Source organism: Oncorhynchus masou, chromosome 13 (genome assembly GCF_036934945.1).
Source record: "Oncorhynchus masou masou isolate Uvic2021 chromosome 13, UVic_Omas_1.1, whole genome shotgun sequence".
NCBI lineage: Eukaryota > Metazoa > Chordata > Actinopteri > Salmoniformes > Salmonidae > Oncorhynchus > Oncorhynchus masou.
Genome location: NC_088224.1, coordinates 36222776 through 36237214, shown reverse-complemented (window position 1 = coordinate 36237214; position 14439 = coordinate 36222776). Strand labels below are relative to the sequence as shown.

Genomic DNA, 14439 nt, shown 5'->3' with positions numbered 1-14439 from the left:
CCTACTACATGATACTCAAATGTTCCCTATAATGAGGTTGCTACAACCTAGCCTATGGATAAAAGTTTACAACGTAGGTGCACACAGGTCGATAGAAATATTTGAGGTGACGCATGGATAGACAGTGACACATTCAATACCGCCTTGCACACTCTTGCCTGATCTAGGGTGTAATCATTAGTCCAACAGTTGCAAACCAGAGTTTCTATTGGGCAAATTCAGGTATGTTATCCCAGTTTTGTTCCATTTACTTCCGTTTAAGAAACTTTTTCAACAGAATCGGCAGAATGAATACACCCCTGATTACACACAAACAGTTCACTTTCAAAGCCACATACAAACAGCTCGTTGTATTCCTTCTCATCTCTACACGCTCTCCTCCTCTCACCTTTCCCTTCGATTGTGGACCTAAATGCAAAACCCATCAGCTGCATGTGACCAGGTGAAAAAAACGCTCCAAACCATATAACCACTACACACAGCCTACATCCTTGTCACCATATTAACTAAAGTAACATCATAGCTAATAGAACTAACGCGTTAGTAAACCAGCTACAATCATGCAGTACAGTCAGCAAGCAGTTTAGCATCTATACCGGCAGACCCGGTGGCAAGAGAGTTCCAGTGTTGGATAGGCATAGCCAGCTAGCTAACATATGATCCCTCTATTTGAGCCAGGTGTTTGAGTAGGCTAAACTAGCTAGCTGCATTCTCTCTCTCTCTCTGTTGCTCCTATTTCATTTTTTCAATAAATTAATTTGTTCAAAACTGTTCAATTATTGTCTTTCTCTTTGCATCGCCCACTCACCACATTTTATGCACTGCAGTCCTAGTGAGCTGTAGTTGATCTTTTCAGTACTAGACTAATTCTGTAATCCTTTGATTGGGTGGACAACATGTCAGTTCATGTTGCAAGAGCTCTGATAGGTTAGAGGATGTGCTCTGGAAGTTGTCATAATACCTGTGTTAAGTCTATTAAAGGATGTGAGAACCATGAACCTCTTAGATTTTGTAATGAAGTCAATGTACCTAGAGGAGGACGGAAGCTAGCTGTTCTCCGGCTACAACATGGTGCGACCCTACAGAGTGCTGTTGAGGCTACTGTAGACCTTCATTACAATACAGTGTGTTTTAATAAATTATTTGGTGACGTGAATATATTTTGTATAGTTTTATCTAAAAATTATAACTTTTTAAATGTTTATCAATTTTAATTTTTGATGAAATTAACTGAGGAGGATGGTCCTCCCCTTCCTCCTCTGAGGAGCCTTCACTGTTGCACACCTACTTGAGCATCGTAGTCAAGTTGGTCTCCGTTGTTTGCGTTTGGTGGAGTTTAAACTGAACCACAGGGAAGGAAACATCAGTCTCTGTGAGAAATAAGACTTATACATACAGATAAAACTCTATCTTTTCACAACTAACATTTTGGATTCACGCTGGTGTATTGGGCACGCGTCACCATGGACAGCGCTTTTGACAACCTGGATGCTACAAGCTTCCTACACATATGGCAACATTTCGATGTTGACAGTAAGATCTTACTCTTGAATAGTTATAACTATGTTGCCTTTTGATTACTATTCATATTAATCTGTGTTAGTTTATCAGGCAATGCTTTCATCGAAATTCAGACTGAACTTTGCACCATGTCTTGAAGATAAAACAATACGGCCATTTTTTTATTTTTTCATTTTATGTTATGCATTTGTTTGTTTATAGATAATAGTTATATTGAACGAAAGGAGCTGGACGACTTTTTCAGACACATGATGAAAAAACTTGGGATTAGTGTAAGTAGCCCCCCTCTGATTGGATTCAGAGATAACCTCTCTGAATCCAATCATTAGTCACGTTTTGTCTTTCATTGAAATGGAATGAATTCCCGAAAGGGATTTTGCACAGGTAACACCGAATGAAAGACACAAATAAGTGTAACAAATATATTCAAAAGTCACTGTGTTGTTCCTAAAGGATGAAATAACGGATGACAAAGTTGGAAGAATGAAAGAAAGGTTCATGTCAGCGTATGACACCACAGCTGATGGTCGCCTGCAAATCCAAGAGGTGCGTTTACTTGTATTTCCTCAAACCTTTATTTGTCTATATAGTGCATTTAGTATTAAGTATACTTAGAACCCTGCAGGTGTGTTTGTGTCAGAGAGAGAGAGAGAGAGAAACTGATCAAACAACAAGTGGTAATTGGATTGTAATCAAAATGCCCTAACAACACCTTCTGTGTGTGAAGCAGCCTTGAAATTACATAATTGCTCTGTCATTTGCATCATGTTTATTGCCTTGCTTCATCTAACAGCATGCAATGAATTAGAATGAGTTTATGTCGAAAATGTAATTGAATTGCATCTCATTTCATCTTCCACATTTCGTTTTCTAAATGTTATGTTGACAGAGGAGTAAATGCCCCTTGAAGCTGAATGGACATGTACCACCTTAATTCTATCAATTTGTAGGAAGAAAATACACAAGATTTAGTTTGACAAAACATTTCCCATCAGTGACTGAATAATACCTGCCTGTGAATGTTGAGAACTTATTTGATTGAACATAAATGTTCCAGTTGGCCACCATGATGCTACCGGAGGAGGAGAACTTCCTACTACTGTTCCACAGAGAGACGCCATTGGACAACAGTGTGGAGTTCATGAGGGTAAAGTCAAATATCACAATATGAAGTGTTTCGGTCCAAAAACCTTCAACGTAAATGAACAAAAAATACAACCTATTATTGGTTGGGTAGTGTGTCCTGTATTCTCTCGAACACTTTCATCAAAACTAAATCTGCCTCTCACTCCCCCCCACAGATCTGGAGAAACTATGACACTCACAGCAGTGGATACATATCAGCTATAGAACTCAAGGTACAGTTGAAGAATGCCCTTCTCCTAATTTCCATGCGTTCTGTGAGACCCTTGCCATGGCCCTCTCAGAGACATTGTCTTAGCTAGTTGTTGTCCACTTTCGAAGTAAACATCGATGAGTGGCCAGAGTTGTTCATGTTTACACAGTTACTCTAGGTCTATGTTGACACGTGTTGCTTTAAGGGACTTTCAGAAGGATGCCCCCTGTCCTCTTATGTGGACAAGGCAATAGGTTTGGGCCAATATATGATTCAATCGAATAGCGTGATATTTGACATTGACAATATATTGTGACGTGCAAGATCAATTTTTTTGAAATTTTCTAATCAAAACAGTGCAGTTTTATCAGTTAGTTTATATAAATATGTTGAAAATAAAGTCTAAATGAATGAACTTATTGTTTGCCACACTAAGGTTATTTCATTAGAATGTGACCATAATATCGTAAATAAACACAAATACTGCACAGTCTGGAATAATCTAGCAATTATCGACGCGAAACCATTATATTGAATATCGCGATATTTGGAGTAGCATATCGTAGAAGAGCTCTCCCCAAATATTGCACCAACCCCACAAGGCAAGGCACAAGTACTTTTCTTAGAATTTCCAAACAAACACATGGTTTATAATCCACAGTACATTTACTGAAGAGTAAATGGACAGGATGTACATACAGTACATGATACTATTTGTGAACACATTGATTCAGAATAACAGACAAAAGTGTTGTGGCACACATTTCTCCCCTTTTTTTATTTCGGAGTGTCTGCAGATCCGACTTCTCTGGACCCCTCTTCCCGACAGCTAAAGGTCAGAAGCTTCTACGCATTGCAGGATTCTCTACTTTACGCATAGTCTCCACTCTGCTCGTTTAATAAAGTTAGATCGAAGCTGAATCAATGTCTGCAAAATCACGTAATGATAGTATTCTACATAACAGAACTGAATATAATAGCATAGTATAACATTACTGTAAGTAAAAAATAAAAGAAAACACCTAATTTCTTATGAGATTTGTGTGAACCGTCGCATTTTTCTCTCGTGTGGCCAAAACTCAACAGTGTACAACACTAGTCAAAACATGTGTTTTGATTTCAACTAAACACAGGTATGCTACATTTGTTCGTAAAGTAGAAGGAAAGAAACACTTGAGCAGAATGCAATTCAAATCTTCAGCTCTGGGGACAAGGGTTCCAGGGGGCAGGACGGGGCGGTTACCTACGGATTTGCAACTCCTGACTTTTTTATTTTGTATCTATTTTTCCTTTATTTGACCGGGGGACGTCAAGTTGAGAAACCACCTTTTTTCACATGAGACCAAGGCCATGTTTACCAAGCGTCTCAGACTAGTAGGACTACTTACAGTATCCAGGATCGGTTTTGTCTTTTAGATTATAATGAATGAATCCTAGATCAAGATACTATACAGTTGAAATCGGATGTTTACATACACCTTAGCCAAATACATTTAAACTCAGTTTTTCACAATTCCTGACATTTAATACAAGTAAAAATTCCCTGTCTTAGGTCAGTTAGGATCATCTCTTTATTTTAGGAATGTGAATTGTCAGAATAATAGCAGAGAGAATTATTTATTTCAGCTTTTATTTCTTTCATCACATTCCCAGTGGGTCAGAAGTTACACTCAATTAGTATTTGGTAGCATTGCCTTTAAATTGTTTAACTTGGGTCAAACGTTTCGGGTAGCCTTCCACAATAATTTGGTGAATTTTGGCCCATTCCTCTTGACAGAGCTGGTGTAACTGAAACGGGTTTGTAGGCCTCCTTGCTCGCACACGTTTTTTCAGTTCTGCTTACAAATTTTCTATAGGATTGAGGTCAGGGCTTTGTGATGGCCACTCCAATACCTAGTCTTTGTTGTACTTAAGCCATTTTGCCACAACTTTGGAAGTATGCTTGGGGTCATTGTCCATTTGGAAGAACCATTTGCGACCAAGCTTTAATTTCCTGACTGATGTCTTCAGAGGTTGCTTCAATATATCCACATAATTTTCCTTCCTCATGAGCCATCTATTCTGTGAAGTGGACCAGTCCCACCTGCAGCAAAGCACCCCAACAACATGATGCTGCCACCCCCGTGCTTCACAGTTGGGATGGTGTTCTTCGGCTTGCAAGCCTCCCCCTTTTTCCTCCAAACATAACGGTGGTCATTATGGCCAAACTGTTATATTTTTGTTTCATCAGACCATAGGACATTTCTCCAAAAAGTACATTATTTTTCCCCATGTGCAGTTGCAAACCGTAGACTGGCTTTTATATGGCAGTTTTGAAGCAGTGGCTTCTTCCTTGCTGAGGGGCCTTTCAGGTTATGTCGATATAGGACTTGATTTACTGTGGATATTGTAACGTTTGTCATCGGAAGGAGACCAAGGTGCAGCATGGTAAGTGTACATGATACTTTAATTACTCAAAACACCAAACAAAACAATAACGAATGTCACGTTCTGCAGGCTTCACAGCGCTAACAAAAAACAAGATCCCACAAACACCAAAAGGGGAATGACAACTTATATGTGATCCCCAATCAAAGACAATGATAAACTGCTGCCTCTGATTGGGAACCACTCTGCAAAATACAAAGAAATAAACTATAATGCCCACCCTAGTCACACCCTGGCCTAACCAAAATAGAGAATTAAAGCCTCTATGGCCAGGGCGTGACAGATAGATACTTTTGTACCCGTTTCCTCCATCATCTTCACAAGGTCCTTTGCTGTTGTTCTGGGATTGATTTGCTATTTTCTCTCCAAAGTATGTTTATCTCTAGGAGACAGAATGCGTTTCCTTCCTAAGCGGTATGATGGCTGCGTGGTCCCATGGTGTTTATACTTGCGCACTATTGTTTGTACAGACAAATTTGTACCTTCAGGCGTTTGGAAATTGCTCCCAAGGATGAACCAGACTTGTGGATGTCTACAATTATTTTTCTGAGGTCTTGACAGATTTCTTCTGATTTTCCCATGATGTCAAGCAAAGAGGCACTGAGTTTGAAGGTCGGCCTTGAAATACATCCACAGACACACCTCCAATTGACTCAAATTATGTCAATTAGCCTATCAGAAGCTTCTAAAGCCATGACATCATTATCTGGAATTTTACAAGCTGTTTAAAGGCAGAGTCAACTTAGTGTGTGAGTAAACATCTGACCCATTGGAATTGATACAGTGAATTATAAGTGAAATAATTTGTAAACAATTGTTGGAATAATTACTTGTGTCATGCACAAAGTAGATGTCCTGACCGACTTGCCAAAACTATAGTTTGTTAACAAGAAATTTGTGGAGTAGTTAAAAAACGAGTTTGAATAACTCCAACCTAAGTGTATGTAAACTTCTGACTTCAACTGTACCTATCCTAGATCAGCACTCCTACTCCGAGACACTTGATAAATATGGGCCCACCTCATCTTATCGGCTGTCTTCCTCTGTGTACTCCTAACAGGGTTTCCTGCAGGACCTGTTCCTCCAGCACAAAAAGACCATATCCCCCAACAAACTGGAGGAGTACACCAACACCATGGTAACAACAAGCCCCAGCTCCTTTACTCTGTGCCTCAATCTGAGGACTCTTGAACTGTTGTCTCTCAAACGAGTATATGCTACCTTGTTCAATGGGCAATTAAATTTGGATGTAAAACTGATTTTGTAATTTAAGTTTATTTCCTCTAAAAGGATGATTGGTAGAGAGCTATACACTGAGTGTACAAAACATTAGGAACATAGACTGACCAGGAGAATGCAGCTGAAAGCAATGGTCCCTTATTGATGTCACCTGTTAAATCCACTTCAATCGGTGTAGAGAAAGGGGAGGAGACAGGTTAAAGAAGGATTTTTATGCCTTGAGACAATTTGAGACGTTGCGTATGTGTACCCTTTTTAAAGGGTGAACGGGCAAGGCAAAACTATTTAAGTGCCTTTGAACAGGGTATGGTAGTAGTAGCCAGGCAAACCAGTTTGTGTCAAGAACTGCAACGCTGCTGTGTTTTTCACGCTCAGCAGTTTCCTGCGTGTACCAAGAATGGTCCACCACCCAAAGGACATCTAGCCAACTTGACACAACTGTGTGAAGCAGTGGAATCAACATGGGACAGCTTTGGACAGCCTTGTAGAGTCCATGCCCCAATGAATTGAGGCTGTTCTGAGGGCAAAAAGGGGATGCAACTCAATATTAGGAAGGTTTTCCTAATATTTTGTACACTCAGGGTATATGGTAATGCTACTATACCATTCAGTGTAGATAAGGAGTGCACTAAAGGAGTTATTTCTCATTGAAGTATGTCATTGGCTGTACTAGTCTTGCCTATGAATCCCCTCAATAGTATTAGTAATTGGATGGTACTAGACTGTGCTGGAGGGTGATCAGCTCTTTCAGTATTGTTGACCCCAAATAAAATAATCACCAAGTAAAATTCTGAGTATGTGTAAATGTACTTGGCGAAGAAAGGTGATTCTGATTCTAATGTTTCTGTGCTTTAACAAAATGGCTAATGATTCTGATGCTTTATTATGTTTATTTTCCCAACAGATGGAGATGTTTGACAAAAACAACGATGGCAGGCTGGATTTGAATGACCTAGCCAGGTACTAATTATCAAGCAATTGTATTCCCCACATTGCTTGGTGGGTCTTACTGTGTGTCTAATTGTTTGTGAGTCACGGAGCCAAACTGTTTTCCTTCTCCCAGAATCTTGGCTCTAAAAGAGAACTTCTTGCTGAAGTTTGACATGAATGTAAGTATAAAAATGTTTGATGAATTTCACTGATAACTTTCAGTCAGATAAGACGTTGTCAATTCACACTCCATCTTCAATTACTTATTGTCGTCCTCATTGGCTTGAATTAGAGGAACTAAATTGTGTGTGTTGTGGTACCACTCTGTTTCAGGCGTGCAGTCAAGAGGACCGGAAGAGGGACTTTGAGAAGATATTTGCTCACTATGATGTGGTAAGTCATTATACAGTACGTTTAGCCACAACATAATTGCCTTCAACTTCAATTGGAATTGTATGGTTCATTGTAATAAGCATATTTCATTAAATTATAATGCTGATTATAATGACTTGTTGTGATTTTACTGATGCTTCATTTGCCTTAATTATAAAATATAATATCAGTATAAATGAGAGAGAATACACAGCTGGATTGAAAGTGCATCAGTACAGTGGCATAGGCACGGGTGGACTTGGGTGCCCACCCACTCAGATTGAGCAACATTTTTTTTTTTTTAATCTTATCTTTTTACCTCAACATGCAAACACCATAACATAGAATTCATAGCAAGCACTGCACTGGGTTAGACAGAGTTGATTTAAATATAACAGAATAGATGACGTTCACGGATGGGTTGCCAAAAACAACTAACTGAAAGCCACCCCCCCAATACCCATGAATATTACTGAATTGAGGCATAATAAATTGAATTGAGGCATAATATGTCACTGTGCTTGTGTGGATACATGCACCACGGCACTGCCTGTTTCATTTGGTCATTTGGCAAACAAGCCGGCTCATGTAGTGCCTTATTCAGTCAACACATGCTAGATTTTCTCTCAGCCTTTTGGCAAAATATGTAGAATAGCATGAGATGCGCTATAAAACTGCACATTTTCCCCTCTGCCCCATGGAAAAATTCATATAATTGCAGGAAATTACCTTTCAAAACAGAAAAAAAATTATCAGCCTCATGGCAAAATGTGTAGAATAGCATGAAATGAGCTATACATTTCTGCAGGTCCACCCACCAACGAATTCCTGGCTACACCACTGGATCAGTATTAAGATGTTTTCACAGTACTTAATGAAGTGGTGGTCCTGTTGCAGTGCCATGCTCCTCTGTGCTTCGTGATTGTGGATGTGTGATGTAGTACATTGTCCCATTTAAAAAAAATCAAAAAAATCTGAATTCTAAGCAGAATTTATATGCTGTGCTCTTTATAATCTTTATATAAAGGCACACCAGGTGGTAGATTTCATTGCTCTTTCTGAAGTCAGCCATTTTGTTGTTTACAGAGTAAGACGGGTGCTTTGGAGGGTCCGGAGGTGGACGGCTTTGTCAAAGACATGATGGAACTGGTCAAAGTAAAAACTGTTTTTTGCTATATCCTATTCTACAAATGTAGTTATATAAACGTATTATGTATTAACTAAGATATCTGATGCTGTTATATTGATTCTGCATTATTGTAAGTTAAGGTCTCCCACTTCTGACACCATGTTACTTTATATTTAAATGGGTGAAGCAACGAGAATTGAGTCAAGTTAACAGTGGGTCCAACTGTATTAGACTGTGAAGGGTTTGAACTGTGATTGATCTTGAACTAATGGTTTGAATATGCTTTCTTTATACCCAACACAGCCTATCATTAGTGGAACAGACCTGGACAAGTTCCGCAAGCTGCTCCTGGGTCACTGTGACATGAACGGTGATGGAAAGATCCAGAAGAATGAACTGTGCCTCTGCCTGAAATACTCCAGTTAATAGTCCTCCACGGGAAGAATGACACATTTTCATTGCCCTAGTTAGCACCACAGGCTAACCGCTAACACACTGATAGCATGTCGCAATGCCATAGCTAATGCCTTTTGGACAACCCAAGAGCATTGCATGATGGTTGGTTGAAAGGAAGTTGTTGCATAGAGTAGACCCATTGGGGAATTGGTTTTGTGATCCTTCATTCTGTTTGACTGTATCTGTATTGATGACAATTATGATTAGCTTTGAGATTGTTGTGTGTGTGTGTGTGTGTGTGTGATCCATGCACGTTGCATATGCCTATAACTTGCAGACATGTAGTGGTGATGTAAGTGTTTTGGGACGGAAGTTGTATTGGGATATTTGTGGGATGTATGGTGACTTCATTACCATGATGGCTGCATTTACTTTTCAGAACTGTGCTGTTTTTGATGTGCAAGAAAATATGATGGGAATAACTGTCAAAATGGTTTGACATTTCACCTCCTCGTTTAAATAGTATTGGTAGACAACATGTAATGCAATACAGTGTATGATATGAGCCACAATCTCTGTGTCCCTGGGCATCCGCATGTTTCTCCATTCTGTAAGAACAGTCTGCAATCATAAGCACATACAGCTCTGTTAATGAACAAACTATTTATATAACCATAACTCAATTAGTAGTACATGTCTGGTGTATACCCATTGAATCAGAACAGACAATGCTGTGAGCCTTGGGCACAAAGGAAATATTGACCCGCAGCCGTGATGATGGCCGAGCTTCCATTCTCCATGAACTCAGTCCTTTCATGCAATAATGGATTTTCAGAGTTTCGTTGCTTTAATGCTTGGTAACCAGAGCCTTTCAATAGCACAACACACAAAATGCTATGGAAACTGATTGAACAGCAACTCCAAGAACCCATTAAAGAGATATACAAAGCAAACAATGGTCGGTAGTAAGTAGACCAGTATGGCTTTAAAAGCTTTTCATGAGTTCATTGGTGCACTGTGTTATTCTGTGAAACCATAGTACACTGTTATTTGTGTCTAGTTGTAGGCTGATGCCATTGCTAAAAGCCCCACCAGATGCCTGCCTGATTATGGTAAGTGAAGTGTCTCTAACTTAACAGCCGCTCACCAGCAGGACAATTACAGAGGACTGAGGTCAAGAGAATAATTATTGTGCCACTTTCTGTCCCCTCTTTGAAACTTGCTGTACCCTCTAAAATTCCCAACCACAGTAGGTATTTTTTGCTCTTAATTCAGTAGGAATACATTAGTCATGGTACTCAACAATACATGTATTTAGTCTCTTGTCTTAAATCAGTGCTTGTCCTGAGTGAAGTTGAAGCTTTCGAGGCACTTAAAAGAAAAATGTCAAAAAATAGATATATCGGTCATAGAGATACTTCCTCCTAAAATATATAAATCAAGGTACATAGACTGCTATTTAACTAGTCAGTTACCTGGCCATGCCATTGTTAGAGAAGAGGCCAGCAATTGAGAGAAAAAAATCCAGTTCAGATATTTGAGATGTATTCTTTCATTACCTCCTGGTTAATCACATTGTGGTTATGCCCCGTTCTTAAGGTGACCCATAGCGGTTTGGCATGGGCGACCAAAGATTGAAACCTGAAAATATCATGTCACAACCCATTCCTTGGATGGATCTTACACCACGTTGCTAGACAAGATGTTAATAGATTGGAATGGGTGGAATGTAATCAATGGAATTGAGCAAACACGTACCGTACAACCAAAAGTTGTGTTCATAATTGTTTTTCCACACTAGAAAAATGAACACACAACTTTAATTTGCATGCGCTTGATACTGTTCTATTCATTCCATTCCAGCCATTACAATGAGCCCGTCCTCCCTGTTGCGCCCTCCAGCCTCAGTCAGTCCATTCTCTCTCCCCCGTTGCGCCCTCCAGCCTCAGTCAGTCCATTCTCTCTCCCCCGTTGCGCCCTCCAGCCTCAGTCAGTCCATTCTCTCTCCCCCGTTGCGCCCTCCAACCTCAGTCAGTCCATTCTCTCTCCCCCGTTGCGCCCTCCAGCCTCAGTCAGTCCATTCTCTCTCCCCCGTTGCGCCCTCCAGCCTCAGTCAGTCCATTCTCTCTCCCCCGTTGCGCCCTCCAGCCTCAGTCAGTCCATTCTCTCTCTCCCGTTGCGCCCTCCAGCTCAGTCAGTCCATTCTCTCTCCCCCGTTGCGCCCTCTAGCCTCAGTCAGTCCATTCTCTCTCCCCCGTTGCGCCCTCTAGCCTCAGTCAGTCCATTCTCTCTCCCCCGTTGCGCCCTCCAGCCTCAGTCAGTCCATTCTCTCTCCCCCGTTGTCATTACAGGTGATTTCCCCATACAGCCACCTGATTCCTGTTATTTCCTCCAGCCCATCCGGCACTGAGGGTAATGACACTGTGTGCTCCCTCTCCCGGTGTCTCCCCTTCAGACTAAGCCATTCTCCAATGTGTCGGAAGCCTGTGCCAACCCAAATCAGCCATAGAGGAAATGAAGACTGCCTCAAGATGTCTGTATCAAGGGATGATGGGAAGATTATTGGGACAGATTTGGAGTTGAGAGGAAAGAGGGGGATGCCAAAAGAGGCTTGCTGGTTGCAGGCTCTGCAGCTGAGCCACAGAAGACACAGAGTTGGTGGGGTCTGATGTCTAAATTAAAGACTATGTAATACTCGCTGATAGCCTATAGCCTGGAGCTAATAATGTGCCCTTAGGTTCTCTGGGGTTCATAATCAGACCCCTCCTTGACACATGATTGTCGACCTCTTGCCAGGCTCCTGTTTATATGTGAAGATACTCCAAAATGATTCAAACCTGTCCAATAAGAAGTGTTTCATGTGGCAAAACATTTTTGCTACAGTGTGGATTAATAAACAGAACCAGGTGAGTCCAGGTGAAAGCTATGACCCCTTATTGATGTCACTTGTTAGATCCACTTCAATCAGTGTAGAGGAAAGGGAGGGGGCAGGTTAAAGGAGGATTTGTAAGCCTTGAAAGAATTGAGACATGGATTGTGTGTGTGTGCCATTCAGAAGGTGAATTGGCAAGATATAAATATTTAAGTGCCTTTGAATTGGGTATGGTAGTAGGTGCCAGGCGCACCAGTTTGTGTCAAGAACTGCAACGCTGCTGAGTGTTTCATGCTCAGCAGTTTCCCATGTGTATTAAGAATGGTCCACCGCCCATAGGATATCCAGCCACTTGACACAACTGTGGGAAGCATAAAATCAAATTGTATTGGTCACATACACGTGTTCGGCAGATGTTATTGCGAGTGTAGCGAAATGCTTGTACATCTAATCCCGGCAGTGCAGCAATATCTAAGTAATATCTAACAATTTCACAACAAATACCTAATATACACAAATCTAAGTAAAGGAATGGAATTAAGAATATCTAAATATTTGGACGAGCAATGTCAGAATGGCATAGACTGAGATACAGTAGATAGTATAGAATACAGTGTATACATATGAAATGAGTAATGCAAGATATGTAAACATTATTAAAGTGACAAGTGTTCAGTTTATTAAAGTGGCCAATGATTTCAAGTCTGTGTATGTACCATCTTGTCATACCAAGATGGCATAGCAGTCAGACGTCCTTTGTCCTCGTCTTGTCGTGTCCCGTGTATATATACAGTGCCTTGTGAAAGTATTCGGCCCCCTTGAACTTTGCGACCTTTTGCCACATTTCAGGCTTGAAACATAAAGATATAAAACTGTATTTTTTGTGAAGAATCAACAACAAGTGGGACACAATCATGAAGTGGAACGACATTTATTGGATATTTCAAACTTTTTTAACAAATCAAAAACTGAAAAAATGGGCGTGCAAAATTATTCATTATTATTTACTTTCAGTGCAGCAAACTCTCTCCAGAAGTTCAGTGAGGATCTCTGAATGATCCAATGTTGACCTAAATGACTAATGATGATAAATACAATCCACCTGTGTGTAATCAAGTCTCCGTATAAATGCACCTGCACTGTGATAGTCTCAGAGGTCCGTTAAAAGCGCAGAGAGCATCATGAAGAACAAAGAACACACCAGGCAGGTCCGAGATACTGTTGTGAAGAAGTTTAAAGCCGGATTTGGATACAAAAATATTTCCCAAGCTTTAAACAACCCAAGGAGCACTGTGCAAGCGATAATATTGAAATGGAAGGAGTATCAGACCACTGCAAATCTACCAAGACCTGGCCGTCCCTCTAAACTTTCAGCTCATACAAGGAGAAGACTGATCAGAGATGCAGCCAAGAGGCCCATGATCACTCTGGATGAACTGCAGAGATCTACAGCTGAGGTGGGAGACTCTGTCCATAGGACAACAATCAGTCGTATATTGCACAAATCTGGCATTTATGGAACAGTGGCAAGAAGAAAGACATTTCTTAAAGATATCCATAAAAAGTGTCGTTTAAAGTTTGCCACAAGCCACCTGGGAGACACACCAAACATGTGGAAGAAGGTGCTCTGGTCAGATGAAACCAAAATTGAACTTTTTGGCAACAATGCAAAACGTTATGTTTGGCTTAAAAGCAACACAGCTCATCACCCTGACCACACCATCCCCACTGTCAAACATGGTGGTGGCAGCATCATGGTTTGGGCCTGCTTTTCTTCAGCAGGGACAGGGAAGATGGTTAAAATTGATGGGAAGATGGATGGAGCCAAATACAGGACCATGCTGGAAGAAAACCTGATGGAGTCTGCAAAATACCTGAGACTGGGACGGAGATTTGTCTTCCAACAAGACAATGATCCAAAACATAAAGCAAAATCTACAATGGAATGGTTCAAAAATAAACATATCCAGGTGTTAGAATGGCCAAGTCAAAGTCCAGACCTGAATCCAATTGAGAATCTGTGGAAAGAACTGAAAACTGCTGTTCACAAATGCTCTCCATCCAACCTCACTGAGCTCGAGCTGTTTTGCAAGGAGGAATGGGAAAATTTTCAGTCTCTCAATGTGCAAAACTGATAGACATACCCCAAGCGACTTACAGCTGTAATCGCAGCAAAAGGTGGCGCTACAAAGTATTAACTTAAGGGGGCTGAATAAT

The 14439-nt window shown here is 40.6% G+C and overlaps 1 protein-coding gene across 1 annotated transcript; it reads left to right on the top strand.

The window, feature by feature from the left end:
* The first annotated feature begins 1336 nt into the window (after positions 1-1336).
* LOC135551418 (secretagogin-like) lies at positions 1337-9592 on the top strand. Its single transcript, XM_064982633.1, has 11 exons — positions 1337-1533; positions 1723-1793; positions 1975-2067; positions 2579-2668; positions 2823-2879; positions 6345-6422; positions 7428-7483; positions 7587-7632; positions 7787-7846; positions 8912-8980; positions 9258-9592. Exons 1-11 carry the CDS (start codon positions 1464-1466, stop codon positions 9378-9380), a joined length of 813 nt encoding a protein of 270 aa, XP_064838705.1. The 5' UTR covers positions 1337-1463; the 3' UTR covers positions 9381-9592.
* The last annotated feature ends 4847 nt before the right edge of the window (positions 9593-14439 follow it).